General features: G+C 37.2%; 1 protein-coding gene across 11 annotated transcripts in view; it reads right to left on the bottom strand.

Moving 5' to 3' along the window:
* LOC118448876 (beta-1,4-N-acetylgalactosaminyltransferase bre-4) overlaps positions 1 to 20415 on the bottom strand; it is a 68578-nt gene that overhangs the window by 43085 nt on the left and 5078 nt on the right. For 3 of the 11 annotated variants that reach the window (XM_035882775.2, XM_085660706.1, XM_035882774.2), the window contains 2 exons: positions 14169 to 14456; positions 4361 to 4430 (listed from right to left, as the gene is read on the bottom strand). Coding sequence is in view for 1 of the 11 variants with exons in the window: in XM_085660704.1 (XP_085516830.1) it covers positions 4361 to 4430; positions 8634 to 8654 (91 nt within the window). In the remaining 10 variants the exon portion in view is untranslated. Of the gene's footprint in view, positions 1 to 4360; positions 4431 to 8633; positions 8670 to 10017; positions 10037 to 14168; positions 14887 to 20415 lie in introns of those variants that run through there. The other 8 variants (XM_035882773.2, XM_085660707.1, XM_035882776.2 and 5 more) reach the window with 6 other exon arrangements.

Here is a 20415-nt window from a genome sequence, read left to right as displayed (position 1 = left end):
GGGAAGAAACGATAAAGTGGACGAATAACTGAAAAGTACTCGGAAAACATTTCTACCAATGAACTCGAGATTATACGAGGTATCGTTCGAAAACGATAAGAAAACTTTTCTATCTATTTCTTTCTCTCCCTCTCCCTCTCTCTCTCTCTCTCCCTCACTCTTCTTTCTTTCTTTTTCACATAGCAGCCAGAAGGAATTTCCTCGAGTATACGAAACGTGGAAACGTCTTTCGAATCCGTATTGGATTTCAATCATCCTTTAGGAACGTTTTGAAGTCACGATAAATGCCCTAAACGTTTCCCGACTACCTTTGGAATTTCTCAAACACACAAGGAAGAGAGAGAGAGAGGGGGGGAGGAGAGGGGGAGAGAAAATAGTTCGAAATATTCTGGCAAATCTTGGAAAAACGAAATAAAAAAAAAAAAAAAAAAGATCTTCTCTTTGAAAGACTGTCGTAAAATCGATAAATTTTCTTTCACTTTTTTATCTCTCGATCGATCGTGGTCTCAGTTTCCTCGTTTCCTCTTCTTCCCGATCAACGTGGCCCAAAAGTACAAGGACTTTAACGGATGGCCTTATTAACGAGCAACCGTCGAGTTCCCTCAGGGGTTGAACTTCATTCAACTCGATCCCGAATACCATTTGTAACGAGCACGGGAAAGGTTGAGTGCGAAAGTTGAGAGGGGAAACGGAACCTTGGCGAGATATTGAAAACGAAATTAAAACTGAGAGAGAGAAAGGGAGCTCGTGTAACTAAAAGTACGATAAAGTTCATTTTAAAGAACTCTACGTGGTATCTTACTATTTATCTGTCCGACCGAGATAACGTTTTTCAATCTTTAATAAAAGTAGCTGACCCAGGAGAAATGTCGAAGGTGAGCTAGGAAGAACTCCTAAAAAGATCGTCCTGAATTTTCGTTTATAACGCAAGGACAAGATGAAAATAAGAAATCAAAGTCTAATCTTCGACGAATGGATTCTTTTTTTTTCCCTCGGGAATTAATTGATGCTGTAGATGAAAAAAAAAAAAAAAAGAAAATTGTACGATCGACGTTGCCTGTAATAAATAATAAATACAATCTATGCTCGATTAAGGGATCATTTTAAGATTGAAAAATGTTCTTTGGCTAAATGGCTCGTTCGCAAAAGAAAATTTTGCAAGATTTGAAAGTAATTTTGAAAAGGGTCGTCGGAGTCACGTTGCAATTACTCCGAGAGGAAGTTGGAAGAGTTGGAAGAGCGCGGTTTCTCCAAGGGAATAGAGTTGCCACGGATCGGATTAAATTGCGTGCCACCCGGCGGTGGTCAGAAGCTAGGTCGTACGTGTAATTTGTTTCTCAGGGCCGTGTGAATGTTCGCTTATAATGTATGCTCCAAGGTTATACCTCGAGATTGCTATGTCCGCGCATTTCTTCGATTTCATTCCTCACCATTTTCTTCAATTTTTGGACATTTTTCAAGTCGCGATAGGAAATAAAAAGAAGCAAACCCTCCTGGATCTTCGAGTCCCTTTTACGAAGACGTCGTAACTTTATTCGATGTAATTGTTTGCCTTTAAGATTCGTTTCACGATGACAATGTTTCCACGTAAAATTATCGACCGTGTCTACGTCAACCTAACCGTAAAGAGATAAGATACGCGAGCGATAAGGAATATGAAAATAATTAGTCTCTTTTCCCTTAATGCATATCCCTTAACGATTTAAATCGAGGAAAAAAAAGAAATTAAAAAAGAAAAAAGAAAAAAAATTCAAATTCCCATTAAGCTCGAACATACATTTACGTATCAGCTAACATATAATAAATATGTTTCGAAAGATAATACTTTTGCTATGAAATTTGTTATCACCTTCGATTAGATTAGAAAAGATAATCTACGATGTTCACTCCAATTTTCAATTCGACCAATCGCAAAATAAAAGAAAGATATACATGCAGTAAGAGCTAGAAAAAGAGAATCGTAATACGAGTGGAACGTCGTGCAAGTCGACGTTACGAGCACGACTCTACGAGAAACGACATTATCTCAAATTGCACGTATCCTCCGAATGCACGAGCACAATTGCACGAGCTAACCGTCCAAATAGAGTTGCACCATTCATCCTACGTATACAGGGCATACCGAGATCTCGAACAGATATATATATATATATATATATATATATATATATATATATATATACATACACATACATATATACATATATTCTCTCGTCTATCGATATCGAACAAAACATATTAGCGATATGTACACACTTACGAAACATCGTTTCGTAGGTAGTCGATAAATTTAAAGATCGATTCGATTTAATAGAACGAGACGCTCGTTCGCGCATCGACGAGCTCGAAAAGAACATTTCTAGCATTATTCTCTTTGAATCATGCTAGAGTCATTTTTCAAGTAACTCTTCATCTATAGCACGCGCAAACGACGCGTGCATATACGCATCAGAAAAATCTTGCATTTTTCTCTTCTTATTTTCGTATAAAAAAAGAAAAAGAAACGAATGAAAGAAAGAAAGAAAGAAAGAAAGAAAGAGAGAGAGAAAAAGGAAAAAAAAAAAAAGACGAGAAAAATCCCGGTCTCTCGGAAGGAAAAATTGAAACGTAGACGAGATGGAAACATTTGGAAGGTACGTCGTTTCTCGATAAAAATAAGAGAAATCCATTTTATTGCGTGCGTCGAATGCGGCCCTGATGTAGTAGGATGATGCACTCTGTATATATGTAATATCTCATCGAGTCACGTATAGATCTGTGTGTGCATGCAAGCTGGAGAATATACAGGGCACCGTGTCGCAAAGAGGGAAGGAGAAAATGAAGGAAACGACGAATTACCGGGAAATGCGATCTGTGCGTCCGAATGATCGCGATACGGAGAGCAGATCGACGAAGTCGACGCACACACAGACACACGCGCGTACACGCGCACCACCAAACACGTTTCTATACAATATTCCCCATTCGTACGCTTGTATGCGTGAACGTGTTCACAGCATAAATAATGGATCGAGTTAAGCTCGAGAGAAGGTAGAAACGTGTCCTTTTCGTTTTCTTTTTCTCTCCATTCAGAAGAATCTCACACACGAATCTCGTTTCAGAAATGGAATGAACTTTTCTTCGAACTATTTAAAGAAGAATAACGTTTGGTAAATTTGGAAAAATCGTCAAACTGAAAAACGAGGTCTGATCGTTCCAAAAACAATAAGAAAGGAAAAAAAGAGACGAATGGGTGGAGGGTGAGAGAGAGAGAGAGAGAGAGAGAGAAAATAAGTTAAAAAAGAAAGAAAAAAAAAATGAAAAGAAAGAAGAGAAGAAGAGATTCTAAATCCAATCTAAAGCTTTCTTCGATGAAGAAAAAAAAAAGCAAGAGAAAAAGAATGAAAAAGTAAAGATATAAGAAAATAAAGGAAAAGTCGAGAAAAAGCGTGGAAGAAAGTTAACCGATGGAAGAGGAAAGCGATCGGTATTACTGTTACTATTTTTATGCTACTATTTCTGGTAGGTCCAACACACCGAGCGAACTTTGCCTCTTGCCATTTCTGAGATTGGATTCTTATGGAGTATTTCGTATCAATCGCCTTTTCTTTTCAGTGGAACGGGCCGCAGTCGAACGGGTAATGGAGCAAAGACGTCGAGATCCACCTGAGATTCGAACTGGGATTACTTGGCCATCCTTTTTCTCTTTATCTATCTACCTCTCTCTTTCTCTGAGAAAATCGCCGATCGAGAGGAGTATTTTCTTCCTACTCGTCAATTTTCTTTCAAGATCTTTTCTTTCTATTTCACACACATAAACGCATATACAAGGATCTTCGAACACTCTCTCTCTCTCTCTCTCTCTCTCTCTCTCTCTCTCTCTCGTAGAACACACACACACACACACACACATGTATACACACATACAACATAACAAACGCGTTTCATCGAGTCTTCTTTCCTCCTTATAAAATTCATTGGATCGTTATTAACTTTGTCCGAGTATCGTTTCCTTTCTTATAGTCTTCGGTGACGTATTTACCAGACGCTTGTAAAATATAGCGTTACATAGCATAACGATTATCGTTTCAAATGTTTTACGCGATAACGCGTAAAAAGTGTTCTCAACTCTCTATTTTCTATTAACCGTACGACTCGATGAGAAATAGTGAAGAGAAGAACGTAAGGAACGTAGAATGTTGAGAACCGAGTAAACTATTATCTTAATTATGCAGGAACAACCGAAGATAAAGTTTTTTTCTCTAAGGCGCGATAGCAAACTATATCGAACATATGATAGTCTGTATATATATATATATATATATATATATATATATATAAATATAACAAAACACGAACGTAGGGGAAAAGAAAAACTTACGCTTCGTCAAAGTAAACAATCCAGCAGTCTTTTCCAATAAAGTACGCCTTCGCTCTCTTTTTCTACTCCTCTGAAACAGAAAAAAGAAAACAGAATTACACGATGAACGCGTAAACATAAAGAAACATACCTAGTTAGACCACCGTTGGTGTATGTGTGTACATGTACATTCTATGTCATTTGTTTTATTAGCGCAATAAATATCGGATACGGTGAAGGCGATAAAAAAAAAAAAAAAAAAAAAAAAAAAAAGAGAAAGAAAAGAAAGAGAAAAAAAAGGAAGAAAAAAATATAGGACAAAAATTGTATCTACTTTTTATCCCTTCTAAGTGGTTATCGATAATAAAATAAATTTCCATTGTTTTGCTATCACGTATATAATAACATTAATAATAATAATAATGATGATAATTGTGTACTCTTTGAGTGCGTGATAACGAAAACGTAAAAAGAGGTGAAGGAAGAAGAGGAGAATAAAATCGATAATAAAATATTTTTTCGTACTCTCGTAACACCATTATATGCAATATTAATAATAGAAATGAAAATAATTCTCTTTTCTCCTCTTAAATAATAAAGAAGAAAACAGAAAAGATGGAGCTTTTTCAAGATCTCTCTTTCTGTGTTAGTAGCATGGAACGAAACGATTACAATCGTAGGAGAGCTTAATACGCGAGCTTAATACAACGAGCGCACGTCACCGACTTGGCGCAAAAATAAGCTCGATAATGAAGGAAGGAAGGAAGGAAGGAAGGAAGGAAGGAAGGAAGGATAGATGGAAGGAAAAAATGAGAGAACGAAAGAAAGGGACAAAAATGTGCTCGGTTTGGGGAGGAAGAGGAGAGAGGGTCGTGGTCGGACTCCTTTCGCGCAACGCCCTGCAAAAAGCAATTTCACTCGAGCCCGATTTAATGATATCGTTCCTCTCCCTTTTATTCCGTTCCACCTCTCTCTCTCTCTCTCTCCCTCCCTCCCTCCCTCTTTCTCTAACTCGTATGCTCGAGTACGTTGTCGTGACTTTGCAACAAGCTCGAATTAAAACTTAAAAAAAAAAAGTAAAGAGAGAGAAAAAAAGAGAAGAAAAATTAAAGAGTGCAAAAATGAATGAACGAACGAACGAGCGGACGAATGAATGAGAAGACACGCCTCGGTGAACAATTACGAGGATATCCTTCATAATTCATGACTTTCGAACTCGTATAATTAGCCAGTAGGAATAGAAAAGTTAAGGGATGGGCGATCAAGTGCTCGTTGCCGCTCAACGAGAACAAAATGCTTTTATTATCTCGTAGAGAATTCTAAATCACGGTGGATGATGTACGGTGCACGTTTACTACACACGCGCAAACTACGAACTGAAATACGAGGAAGAACTATAATAAGGCGGATATGAACCGGATAATAGTAGAGGTGAATGGTGCAAGGCAGCTATCGGATAGAGAAGAGAAAAGGCCAGGAAAATCCCTGACAGAATCGTATTTTCAATGGTATTATTGCCTTCGTATCGTTCCTGCTTGTGGCTTGGCTTGGCTCGAATTGCCTGCCTACTACGGAGGACAATAACTACTACCAAACAACAAGTTTCCATAGAAAAAAAAAAAAAAAAAAAAAAAAAAAAAAAAAAAAAAGAGAAAGAGCTAATACTATAGAGAAAATGTACTCCGCGATGAAGAAGATTCTCTCGATAATTATCGACGCGAAACATTAACAAAAAGATCTTTTACAAGAGGATTTTTAAAAACGTAAATTCTTCGATAAGAAAATACGAAACGTCGGCAGATGTTCGAAGAAGAGCCATGATGAATGATACCATATGAACAGTTTGATGCGATGAATACAAAGTGGATAACGTCATAAAAGACGGACACGAGATAAGCCTATCAATCATCTCTCTTTTATTTCCTAAGAAAACTTTATCGCTTCCTCCCAATGCGAGCGTTTATATATGTACATTCTATATGTATACGAGCCATGTTCGCGTTCAAACTTTTTCCACTTAAAGTGTCTCGCACAATTTTTAACTTCCACCATAGAGTTCTGAATAATGAAGAGCACGCTCGATACGTTGCATATAAATTGAATTGTATGTTATGTACCAGACGTCTACCACCAACGACGATATCCTCCTTTCTTTCTTCCTTCCTTTCTCTCTCTATCTCTTTCTCTCTTTTAACTTTATCTATCCATCTATCTTTCTCCGAGGTTAACGTTAGTCATATATCTTCCAAACATATTAAAAACAATACATCTTGAAGGATGATAATGTACAGATAAGACGCAAACTGACGTAAAGTAATAAACGCATTATATCAATTAAAAAGTGATGTCCTCTAAATTAAAAGTAAAACAAAAGAGAAAGTAATAAAATGTATTCTTTCTCCTTGCAGGTGTGATCTTTTACCTATGAAAAAAAAAAAATAAAAAAATAAAAAAATAAGGAAAAATAAATAAAAAGAAATTATTAAAGTAGATAAAATAGAGATATTCAATCAGCAATTTTGTTAATTGACGAATTCCTTTTACACGATCTCATTCACGTCGAATTAAGACCCTTGAGAATATCTTATCAATCTTCTCTCTCTCTCTCTCTCTCTCCCCCTCTATTACCTAGTTTCCTCGATATCCTGCAACATTATCCTCTCGGAACTTCAATTAAACTTGGTGCTTCGGACGAAGGGCTCCCTTACGAAACAACGAGGCTCGTTGTTTTCGGAAGCTCGACAACGATAAATTATGACTCGGAGAGGCATCCTCCCTCTGATTTACGAGCACCCTCGCCCTCACCGTAGACTTTTATACTCCACGACTCGTGACTACCATCCTCTCCTGACCTCTCTTACCGAGAGAATGGCTTGTGGTTCGTTCCTCTTTTCTTTTTTTGTTTTTTTCGTCTTTCTTTCTTCTCTCATTTCGCTGGACAAAAAAGTGCAAGTGTGTGTGTGTGTGTGTGTGTGTGTGTGTGTGTGTGTGTGTGTGTGTGAGAGAGAGAGAGAGAGAGAAAGGAAGAAGAAGAATATGTAATATTTTCGAGAAGAAACCTACGTATTATAGTCGTAGAGTTTACTTCGATTCTCCCTTTTTCATTTCTTTTCGTTTTTCTTCTTCTCCTCCTCCTCCTTCTCTTTTGCCATTTCTTCCCGTACGGAACGTAGTTTATCGGATAATAAAGCTAAAGGAGAAAGGATCTACGATTATCCGAGGTCGAGGTCGAGTTCGGTACGTTCTCCGAACTGACGCGAAACGATGTCGTTTTTGGCATAATATAGGAACTTTCTGAATTGCATATCGACGATTCTATTTGATACGTTTTTAAAGGTAATAAAAAGAGAAATGGTGGAATTGTTGTGATTTTTCAAAAGTCAGATTAAATAATAGAAAAATATTAATATCTCTCGAGTGTTAGGAATTAAATAAAAATCTGATAAGTTTCTTGCCATAATATTTGTCATTAGATAAACTAAATAAAGTGTTTCGGTTTTTATCAATTATGTAATAAACATTTATATCTTTCGAAGAATAATAGCACGCTGACAAGGTTGAAAAAAAAAGGAAAAAAAAAAAAGGAAAATAAAAGGAAGAAAAAAAAGGAAGGCAAAAATAAACAAAGAGAAAAAAAGGAAGTACCTATTTCATTATATTCCAAGGAGAGAGAGAGAGAAAGAGAGAGTCGCGTGTTTCTCCATACTTAGAATTTAGGTTGCGCGCAGCATCGAGCGATTATGCGATCGAATCCAATTACTTTGCCGGTTCATTAAACTAGCTCTTATATACGAAATATTAAATACTCCGATATATCATTGCTTAGAAAGCCCAATATAGAGATAATTGGTCGAAGTTAATTTCTCGGCATTTAAATACAACAAATAAGCTGTTGCCTAGCTACGTTAAAGTGTCATTCGGCATTTATTATATTGGTATTTATTACAATCGAATCGAACAATTTTGACGTAAATTCCATTCCGTCGAATGGGAATATTTCGAGATCCGATTGAAATATTTATCTGTGCGATATTTCTATATAAATATGTATGAGAAAAAGTGTAAAACAAAAAAGATATTTTTCCCTTAAACGTTCCTTGCTTTTAATGGATGTGGCTGCAAATAATACACGAGAATAGGAATCACTTTTTATCTGTTCTTCCTTTTCCTCTCTCTCTCTCTCTCTCTCTCTCTCTCTCTCTCTCTCTGTCTCTTATTCTCTTTTTCGCAACTATCCCTCGAGCTAAAACCAGACCGATAAAATAGAGGACATCGAAGAGCGTCGCGCACTTACGCGAGAGAGGACCGAATCCATTTTCGTCGATGTCACGAATTTGGACGACGTCCAGGTGGGAAATCGATCGACCTTTGCGAGCATCAATGCCGACGATTTCGTTCCTCCTTTCTTCTCTCATTCGCCCTTCAATTTGGCTGACCAACAGACGTTTAAAACCGAACTCGACGAGTTCGCGAGAATGAGAACGACTAGTACAAAATTGGTTTCTAGTTTTCCTGTCCTAAAATTAAATCGTCGATATAATTTATATAATAACCATTCCATTATGCATTTCGAAATATAAAAATATCAATATTTGTTTTCTCTTCCTCTCCCCGCCCTCTTTCTCTCTTTCCCTCCAAAAGAAGTCATCTGCATCTGAAATATCAAAATTGCATATGTGTTCGTGCTTTTTAACGCGTCTTTTGTCAGTGGATTATACCAGAATGAACAGACGAATACGTGGATTATACCCGAGCTTGAAATCTGAAAAATAGAAGGAGATATAGAGAGAAAAAGAGAGAGAGAGAGAGAGAGAGAGAGAGAGAGAGAGAGAGAGAGAGAAAAAGAGAGGAAATGAAAGGAATGTAAGAGCAAAGGGTTGACGAAGGGTCGAGAATTGCATACGGAGACTACTCACAGCACGAGCTGGATTAATTCCCAACCCCCTGAAGCTTTCGTCAGGCCACCCTTGTTCTCTATCTTCTTTCCTTTTCTTCCACATGCATCCTCTTTTTCTCTTTCTATTTCTCGACTCGACAATTTGAAAAATCGTTACTATTAGAAACATACGAAAATGGGAAAAAAATAAATAATATTTAACAACGACTTTTCGATCTAACATAGTACGATTACTTTTTATCAAGACACGTAACGTTGTCGATGAATATACGTTCAAAGTATTCTAGTTACACATTTTGCCAGTTTTTTTTTTTTGTTCTTTTTTTCTTTTTTGTTATTAGCTCTCATTTGGACTCTCGCTCGTTCTACTCGTCTGGAAAAAGTCCAAAAATTAGATGCGTTTTCCGTGGAATATTTTGTGCGCTTCGCAACGTGTTGAACGATGAGAGAAATAGATAGACAGAGAGAAAGAAAGAGAAAGAGAGAGAAACAGACTACGTTTTCTCCGCGTTTCCTGCTTTTAAGGGTTTCCGTAAAAAAGTAGAACAAAGGACTTATACGTAAGCTCAAACGAGAGTGAAGAAAATCTCGTATTGTTTCCTATCTCATCGAGCTCCTTCTAACTCGGCTGATTTTGGTAATTTTTATAACAATCCGTCCGATGGGTTATTTTCCGACATTGGAGATTTTGAATATTAACGCAACAAAACTTTAACAATATTGTCCAACATTTTCAGACAACAATCACATGCCGAGATATACAAAAAAGTTATACACTTACAAGATTAGGCTAACTAACAAGTCTGGAAAGTTTGCAAGCTTTCGTTGTACGTGTGACACGAAAACCAATGAGCCGTTCGGACGGTACATTAATTAATGGTTAACTCGCTGCACGTTTAACGAGACTTTTAACGTAATGTAGTTAGCAGAGTTATCTTCTCTCTCCCACTTTCTCTTTATCTCTGTGTCTCTCTCTCTCTCTCTCTCTCTCTCTCTCTCTCTCTCTCTCTCTCTCTCTCTCTCTCTCAGTAGCACACGAACGAGGTTTGTTCCGAGCGTTAATGTTCCAAAAGTACGGAGAAACTTGTAGGGACTGTTACGAAACAACCCTTCGTTTCGATAATGTCGAGAAATTCTAATGTCTTATTTCAAATTTCAATAATCGGATAGACTCTTTCAAAATTCAAACATTTAATCTAATATTCTGATCTCATCTTCGTCAAGTCTGAAAGCTCGTTAGACGTCGGTGCAAGTTGCGAAATGAAATTTTCCGAGAGACGAATAGAGTGACTCAAACGAGAAGAGAGATAATCCATAGGACGGGACTACGCGTATGCGTTGTGTGTGCCACGCGACCGAGACTGATTATTCAAATTTCCACGCGTCGTTGGCTGCTCCGCGTCTTTATGCAGACGATTATAAATATGCGAGAAGGTCAAACGTCATTGATACTAATTGGTCATGAGGTATTCGACACTTGAATGCGTATACAAACATATAGACATACGTACAGGCAGGGAGAGAGAGAGAGAGAGAAACTTTTATTCGAAGCAAAAAATGGTCCATAAACGAATCACGCCATCGTCGTAGTCGTTATCATCGTTATACCTGGGTCAATAAATTTTCGAAACGAAAACGATTTCACGCGCCTACAATTCACCCGGCTCGCTGTCGCGGAAATGGCGAAACGATTGCAATTTCCAAGTGATTGATGAGACTTTTAGAGCTAGGCAAACCAAGCTTTGCTATCGTTTCAAAAACTTCTAATTCGTTTAACGGATTATATCGATCGATATTTCTCTTCTTCATGATTTGTGAAATTTTTAATAAAACGACCTTTCGTGACACTTTGATTGCTGCGAATGAATTTTACATGTATTCTTATCATTATATCTATTTGTCTGTTGTATAGGTTTACTCGTAAAAAAGAGAAAAAGGAAAAAAAAGGAAAAAAAAATAGAAAAACACGGAAAAAATACAGAAGAATTCGATAAGATCTCGTGGCAATCGTCTATTATTTCTAATTAATAATCACAAGCTGTGCAAAATGAACGGTCTCTCGTAAATATATATTTATACGTAATTTAAAGTTATGATAGTATTAACAAACGTAGAATATACTAGGAAAGGCACTCAAGGAGAAACATAGCTTCTGCGTAATTTCATCTCAATCCCTCTTTATGCTTTCATTAGGGCATCCTCAGCAAGAATCATAGACGTTATTCTACGAGAGATAGAAATAGACAGAGAGAGAGAGAAAGAGAGAGAGAGAGAGAGAGAGAGAGAGAGAGAGAGAGAGAGAGAGAGGCGACTAGGATTGACACGTACCAATGCTCTTGTACTCTAATCACCAAAGTTGTAGCGATGTGATAACGATCCAGCGATTCTGTTTAGAGAAAGAGAGAGAGAGAGAGAAAGAGAGAGAAAGATTAACGCGAAGTAACATTCAAAAGAGCTACGATAAAAGTCCTACATATGTAACGATACATATATCATGTATATAATACAATGAATAGTGATCAGTGCTGCTAACACATGCATCTTTCCTAATCTATTTGCTCCTCTTCATACTCTGCAGGACAATGCGCAATTTCGTCATTGCGAATGAATAGACGTAAATCTTTATAACGATTTATTATCTCTCTTTCTTTATCAGTCCTCTTTCTCTCTCTCTCTCTCTCTTTCTCTTTCTCTCTCTCTCTCTCTCTCTCACTTTTTACCTCTCATTCTCCATATAAATTCAGAAGGTAATTCAAACGTGACGAGAAACGACGACGAGATCGATAACCGTACTTTTTGCTGTCAAAAAATCAAAGCCATCAAATAACAAGAGAACAAAAAGGAAAACACGGCAATAACGTGATAAAAAAAGGGAGAGAGGGAGAGAGAGAAACAACGGAGACGAGTAGATAGAGTGAATGTCACAATTTTGATAGCAACGAGACATGAAAACGCCCGCTCGTAAAACGTACGATAGAGACCGATAGAAAATGTTTAAAGAAATCTCTGTTTTTCGTGTGACAAATACGCTCGTATATTACCGAGAGATAAATTTATATATTCTTATGTATCGGTAAAATTAACTAAGTACTCTTGAACTTTGACAACAAAATTGACAAGTCTCGAGACAATTTTGTCTATGATGATAAAAAAAATTAAATCAAAAAAAGAAAAAAAAAAAAAAAGATGTAGATAATAATAATAACAATAATAATAATACTTTACAAAAGTCCAAAGACCTCGTAGTTAAGTTAACCGTGCATAATCGCTAATGATTCGCCGGTATATTTTCTCTTTCTCTCTCTCTCTGTCTAATGCTTTTTGCTTTGGGGGCGTTGAAATTTACGACAATGTCGGACGATGACTGTCAAGCCGTTGATGACGGGTCAATGGCAGCCTCTCATCATCCACCGACTTATTCCAATAGCTCCCAAGACTATTCTCGATTGCTTTATCTACCAATTAGGCAAACTCTGACCTCGCTTTAAACGACGTCTCGCGTTAATTAATTGATACGAATTCTGACAGGTTTCAGACAATAATAGAATTCAAAAAAAAAAAAAAAAGAAAAAAAGACCGAGTGAAGCTATTTATTTTTCAATCCCTTTCTTTCGTACCACTTGTGAATGATTCTAATTAATATAGATTATTCCTAATGGATTTATGTTGCCAAAAATTAAAAAAAAAAAGAAAAAAAAGAAAAAAAAAACAAAAATAAAAAATCATACTTGTACATTACGTCCATGAATATTCTTTGAACGTATTATATACGTATCTAAATTTACGATGTATGCATAATACAATATACAATATTTTCTCGATGAAATATAAAAGGTTTATATTGCGCAGAAAACGTGGTGTATAGATGTTCCTAACATTGTAGTACTCTTCGAAGGTCGATATTCGTTGGATGAAATTCGATTAAAGCCATCGTCTCCCTCCCTCGCTCTCTTTTTTGACTAAAACGCGATATATATCGAAGTTGGTGCTCCGTGTGTCTCTAACAAAATCCTCTATCTCTTTCTATCTTCTTACACGTACTCGATCATTTACTATTTCCTAAACTTTCTACGATCTCGTTACGGTTACCTTCATTCGACTTTAATTATATCGATCGTTCTCAATTAAATTGTTACGGAAAATATTTATTACATCTGGAGAGTGATATTTAACAGATATCAATAATATAAAAACAGATAATATATCGCAGTTTTATTTATATTTAATCGAGTCACCTGATACGTTTCCATTAACGAAAATAATAATAATAATAATAATGCATAATTATACAAGACGATGAAATATTAAATGTATAGTTATTTTCGAACGGTCGATCGTAGCGTGACTATGCTGACAGGAAAATCGATCTAACTAATTACGGATGATTAACGATTATGTTTGCCATCATTTACGAAAGGAATTTATTTGATAAAACGAATGTAAATGTTATCGCAAAAAAAAAGGAAAAAAAAAAAAAAAAAAAAGAAAAGAAAAGAAAAGAAAAGAAAAAACCATCGAGATAATGAATGAATTTCACTCGATAAATTTAGAGGAAGAGAGGTCGTCCTTCCTTGATATATCGTTGTTTTCTTTCGCTTAAAGATTTTTAATGGAATGACATCTAATTGGCCTTCCTGTTTTCATGCGTGTCTAAACGTGCGTCGAACGATTTACGACTTTTGTCTTTATCTCCAACAAAGGAAATAATTTAACAAACGTATGTACGTATTATTAATACGTACGTACATACATATATATAAATTGGTTGTCTTAGAGGAAAAAACAGGGGTAGAAAAAAGGTTATAAAATTAAACAGAGTAGAACGCATCCGACCGTAATGGATTTTGCTTCGTTCGGATTCCCTTACGCGGTAAAACAACGAAACGAGATAAAGTCAAGCAAAGTCCGCGTGTTCGGTTACGTAACACTTACCTTTCTCACTTTCACCACCACGCACAACAAACCCTCGGTTGATCTTGGCTTGCCCACGTGCCGACTCGTCGTCGTTCCCTCTCACTCGCTCATTTTCTTCCTTTGTCCGTCTTTCTCTCTCCCACTCTCACTCTCTCTCTCTCTCTCTATCTCTCTCTCTCACTTCCAGTGGAAGCTCTCCTCGGTGAAAGCAGCAGCAGCAGCAGCAACAGCAGCAGCAACAGCAGTAGCCTTGGCCTTTAGCGTCGTACAAAGACGAGTTCTTCCTTGATTCCTCCGCGTGCTGCACTAGAGAATAGAATAGCAAAGAAAACGTAGAGACGATCCGACGACAACTGACCTTTTCGAACACTTATATACCATCGAATCCGATAATTCGTCTTTGTATATATATGTATGTGTATTTCGGTATCTTGAGCTTTTCTAAAAGATTTTACGTCACGCGATCGCAAGTTTCACAAAGCACCACGTTGTTATATCGTTTAATAAAACTAAAAAATGAAATCAAATAAAGTATAAACCGTTTGTTTGAAAATAATATGCCTGAAATAGATCTCTACGCATAGCAGAAGAATTACGTTCGTTTCGGATAATGTCACGCGACACACTGGGGAGTCCTCCTTCAAAAAAAAAAACGATATCGAAATTTCGATGAGCGCGTAAGCGCTTCCGATATCGACCGCACGAAGTCTTGTCGTAGACTGGCGCACGGCAACCAGCCGGGAGTGGAGCCAAGCACGCTCGTTCACCTTCGCTTCTATTCGGCTCCACTCGGATTAGACTTCGCTTCGCTATTTCTCACTCGACTCAACGGCGCGTATAGAATCGCCGCGCCCGATTGGTCACGGCGCCGGCGCCGTCTCAACGACGATTGGTCCGTCAGATTATTTCGGATTGCTCGCGGGTAAACGTATCTTTGAATTAAACGCGATTCTCTTTTATATTAATAAATAAACAATATCTGTGTCAATTGAGAGGAACGGTGAGTTCGTTGACTTGTTTTCTCCATCGAAATTCTATCTCATTTCAAGTTATTATTATAATATCTTTTTACGAATATTTATCTTCTTCCGATTGATTATAACATTTCAAATACATACGTACGTATCATCCTTTTTCCTATAGATTAATGAAAAGGGAATCTTTTTCTATTGACGTGAAATCGATTGTTACGCTATTATTGAATGTCGATATGCATGCACATGAGCATAAGCACGCGCTCACATATACACGGAGAGAGAGAGAGAGAGAGAGAGAGAGAAAGAGAGACAGAAACATTACAATCCATGTAAATCCTTGTCCGAGCCACTCTTGATTACAATTCTTTATATTCTTTTTTTTCTCGATAAAATGCAACGTTTTGCGATTCGTTAAACGCATCGGAAAATTTACGAATTCATATCGGAAAATTTAGAGTTTTTGCATTTACCGTTAATCGCGCATGAGCTCTTTCGAAGGAAATATATCAATTGAAAATTGTGAAAAGATGAAAAACAAGAGAGAAATAGAAAAATATCGAATATGCGTTGCATATATTGTACTGGCAATATTCCAGATGAGAGGTACTTGTCCGCATCCCAAGAGAAACCGCCTAGTAAAATCTTGTTTCATATCAGTCTTCCATTTTACTCTACTACGATGATATTGCGAGCGCTGCTTCTGAACTTCTCTTAGAACGTCTCTCTTTCTCTCTCTTATTATGCAGTAGCCATGGAAGATACACAAGGAAAAAAAAGAAAAAATAATAATAATAAAAAGAAGAAAAAGGAAAAAAAAATAGAGCAAGAGAAGAAGGAAGAAAAAGAAGTAGAAAGAAAAAAGATGCTCGAGAAAGAAAGATTGGAAGAAACAAAATTGGAAATGTTTCTAAAGAACAAGAACGTGGGACGAAATCTACGAGATAGGAGAGGTGAACATTTTGGAAAAAGTAAAGGAGACGCAGTGTTTCGTGGGAAAAAGAAAAAAAAAAAAGAAAAAGGAATTAAAGAGACCGGAGATAACGGTCTGACCCGAATATAAACGCTAAAAAGTAAAGTTATCCTCTTAAAGCCGCTATTCTCAATCCACGTAATACGGCGGATTTATAAATATTAAAGAGATTAAAAAAAGAATTGACGCGTTACTTCAAGTACGTCCTATCAATGGATATAATACGCTTGATTACATTTTGTAAACAAAAGCCAGACTGTTTATTTCTCTTTATGCTTCTCAAATTACGGAGTTAAATGAACGGAAATTTATTTTATAAAAATAATACGGTCTTTGTTTACAACATTGGCAACTAACAATTGGCAACTAGAGATATACGATAATACTCGTTAATTAAAAATTCACAAATTTTAAAAAATCATTTCTAACGTTTTGCGATAATAAATGATCTTATACGTTACGTCGTCTCATTATAAAAATATCAATGAATTGCAAAAAAGAAAAATAATAGAGTTCCATTTAAAATAAAATGAATTTGACTTTGAAATTTCACCCACCACTCGACTTGCAAAAAACGCATTGCACGCTAGATATTCCAATTTTCCAAGATAAACGGGACGTCCTGTATTTCTACATATAATTACACAGACTGATACGGGTAAAGCGCTAAAACTTTACATGGAACCGTCTTGTATATACGTGTGTGTATATATATATATATATATATGTATATATATATGTACATAAGATTTGACGTCACCGCAAGTTCGTTTCATGTAATGAGATTCATTAAAATTTCGACGTAACATTTCCTTGTCACGACGGGAACCAATAAACGCTTTGATATTTCCGTGGCAGATGCTTCAACGTTTCTCAGTAGCACGTAGAAGCGGTAACGGCAGCAACAGCAATAGCAGCAGCACGTTGAGAATTTCTAGCCCGTTAACGTGCAGACAACCGCGAACTGATCTCAACGATGGTTACTCTTCATCCCCCTTTCTTTCTTTTACTATCTCGTCAACGTCGTCAAGTTTTCTAAATAGATTATCGTCATTTTTCATAAATCTCATTGTTCTCGAAGGAGGATAAACCGATTGATTAGTAAAGATTGCATTCGGTTAACATTGAAAACGAAGGTATAATTAATATCCAGCGTATGTCTACGTGACAAAGGTGTATTAGATCTTCCTACTGCTCCTTTCTATCTAGTACAATGTATACACACTCTCTTTCCCTTCTTCTCCCTCTCTCTCTCTCTCTCTCTCTCTCTCTCGCTCTCTTTCTGTAACATTCGCAAAGTCTCGTGAGAACGTTCACGTGCGTTGGACGACTTTGTTCCAGGATGAATACCTTTTAGTTTTGCTCGCGTAGGCGTACAGACATAGCTGCTTGGTGTGAAAGGAGGAAGATAATACGTATATGTATGTGTGTATGTGTGTCCATGTATGTTTGAGCAAGAGAAAGAGATAGGTAGATAGATAAAGAGAAATGGTGGATGTTGGAGAGCATCTTCCTTCCTCGAGGCATACGGGATGCATTAGAGTAGTTCGCGAGTGCATGTCGTATCACCCTTCTCTCTTACCTTCACCCCTTATCCTAGAAAACAATGATATCCGACATCCGCCACTTTGAATCAAGCTGTTGAGACCGGTTACTTCCGGTGCCCTTCTCTCTTTCTCTCTCTCTCTCTCTCTCTCTCTCTCTCTCTCTCTCTCTCTCTCTCTCTCTCTCTCTCTCTCTTTCTCGGCTACTCATCGTAAAACTAAAACTTGCCCAAAAGTTTTGTAATGGCTGTTCGTTGTTGGAATAACGTAATTAAAGTTTCGAAGAGACCAAATCGAGAAGGATAACGGAAAGGCTCGAGGAAATTCACAGATAAATATGTCTGCTTGTTCGTCATCATCATCATCATCATCATCATCATCTTCGTCTTCTTATTCTTCTTGTTCATCGTTGCCATAACTTTGTTTCGTTCTGTGAAATTAACGACTATGTGGCATTCCCATTCTCGTAGTTTATTTTTTATGTTTCGTTACAAATTCAAACTACCTCTTATACGAAGAAACTCGACGCTCTTTTCATTCATTTCTAAATTACACCGGACTCGTAACCATTATACGTATATCTCTTTGTACGGCTTCTTTCAAAGGACTTGACTTCCGAAAGGGATGTTAAAAATACGTTAAAAGAACATGGACGGGAATAAAGAAACACGTTCAGTGACACGAGAAAAGGAGGAAAAGGAGGAGCAAGAGTTACGAGACGAATGCCGAGGCTATTGAAACTCGTAGAAACACCGAGGAGACGAAAAGAAAGATACGGAGAAGATGAGAAGAAGAAGAAGAGAAAAGGAAGGTGAGTGAACGAGAACGTAGGCAAATGCAAAAGAGAAAAGGCACGACACTTGGAGAGAAGCCATGGCAATTAGTGCTATATAATGGATGAAGAGAAGTTAATGTCTTAGAATTAGCAAAGAACGACTGAGAATTATGGTACTTTTATAATACTTTCTGGATAAAACTTCATGCTAATTCGTGTACATTACACCATCTCAGTTCGTTGGATTTCGAAGGAACGAAATTTCAAGAGGAACGCTTCGATTCCCGGCAAACGAATGAACCGATAAAAAGGAAAAAAAAAAAAATATATATATATATATATATATAGGCATGTACTCCCCCTTGACTTCCTTCTCTTTGGCCTTTAGCCACCCCACATCTCATTCTTTTCCTAGTTTCCTCCTTTAGGTGCTGACGAGGTGTCTTGGAGGAGTGCCAATTTACACCCACGACTTCTTACGATGGCCTCAAGAAATTCTAACAAAAATAATCCCGCTATCTCATCCTTTGATCCCACAGTCGCAAAGTAAGTCCGATTTGTTAAGGGTTGGGACGATTATTTAAATTAGATATCCTCGTGATCGTGCTAATAAAGCAAGCTCGTTTTCTCGAATAAGCGAATCAAGTGCTGACTCGACGATCTCTCGAACAAAAAACTCTTTCTACTTTTTACGGATTAAGCAAAGAGAAACGAGCGGAAACATCGGGGAATACGTAAAAATCTTTTGAATTATTCGACAGTGAACGTGAAAAAATTTGACTCGTTTCCGCATGAAAACCATTTACAATTAACCAAAGCTTTTCTACGATTCTCGGCGCGCATTCGCCAGTGCGAAACGTGACATGGAGCTCGAGAGTACCATTCCCAGATCCATTTCCAGGCTCGCATGAGAAACGATTCGTGTCTGGCGAAGGAAACGAGCGATTTGTTAATACCCTGATGAACGCCGCGAGTTAAACCGCGAACGATAAAAGCCGCGCTACGAACCAACGAGCGTTCTAATCCAGGAGATGCATCACCCTACGGATACCAGCGGAAAATTTAGAAAAAATTCGATTAATCCAACAAGCTCTAGGAAGTCGTATCTCTTCTTTTCAAGTTCCTATCTTATAGTAATAAAAGTCTATAGATACATATGTATGTATATATATATATATATATATATATATATATATGTATGTATATATATGTACACACACGCATGTATAAGCGCGCAAGCACGCACATCAAATACCGTTAATTCATTACCCATTTTATCATTTTGTTGTCGAACACATAGTCGAAAGCTATACTTTTCATCAAAATTTCACAAACACTTTATCATGGAATTTTAGTAAGAAACATGACTACACTTTATTATTATACGTTCGTTATTTGAAATAAATCTTTCGGATGGATATATCCCGTCGAGGAAAATTCAAATACATAGATACCATTGGGTTAGAGTGGAATGCGTAGGTCCCGACCACAAGCAAACGCGTGTCGTCCGGCTTTCGCGTCCGAAATCAACGATTATGGGCGTGCAGCACAGGAGGTGCCGCCATTTCCCACAGAAGGGGTGTACCGATGTGGTCGTAGAGGAGGTGGAGATAGAACTGGTGCTATGTGGTAGAGTAGAAGCCGATGTAAGCCCGGAATCAACGATCGCCTGACATTATAGCCTCTACCACCTACCCATGTTCATAATTTATATTAAAGCGTGCGCCGACTTGCCGTAATAGCGCCATTAAGGAAGGACCAAGACCTTAACGTAGCTTTACCCTTTCGAGGATAGACATCCTCGTAAATGTCTCCTTACGTTTCTACAAATACTCTATAAGACGGCTATTTTCTTTAACTAACTTCATTAACGATACTTTTATCTAACTGTATTCGCGTCTACAAATAATATGGATAAACATCGAAGTACAAGTAATTTAATCGTTTCGCCAAGTTTTATTCATTTTCTTCAAAACGTTCATTGTCAAGGCTAGTAAAA

The sequence above is a fragment of the Vespa mandarinia genome, chromosome 12 (genome assembly GCF_050613455.1).
Source record: "Vespa mandarinia isolate Hongniang chromosome 12, ASM5061345v1, whole genome shotgun sequence".
In the NCBI taxonomy this organism is placed as follows: domain Eukaryota; kingdom Metazoa; phylum Arthropoda; class Insecta; order Hymenoptera; family Vespidae; genus Vespa; species Vespa mandarinia.
Note: the sequence above shows the minus strand (reverse complement) of the source record. Positions and strands in the feature narration are given on the sequence as shown.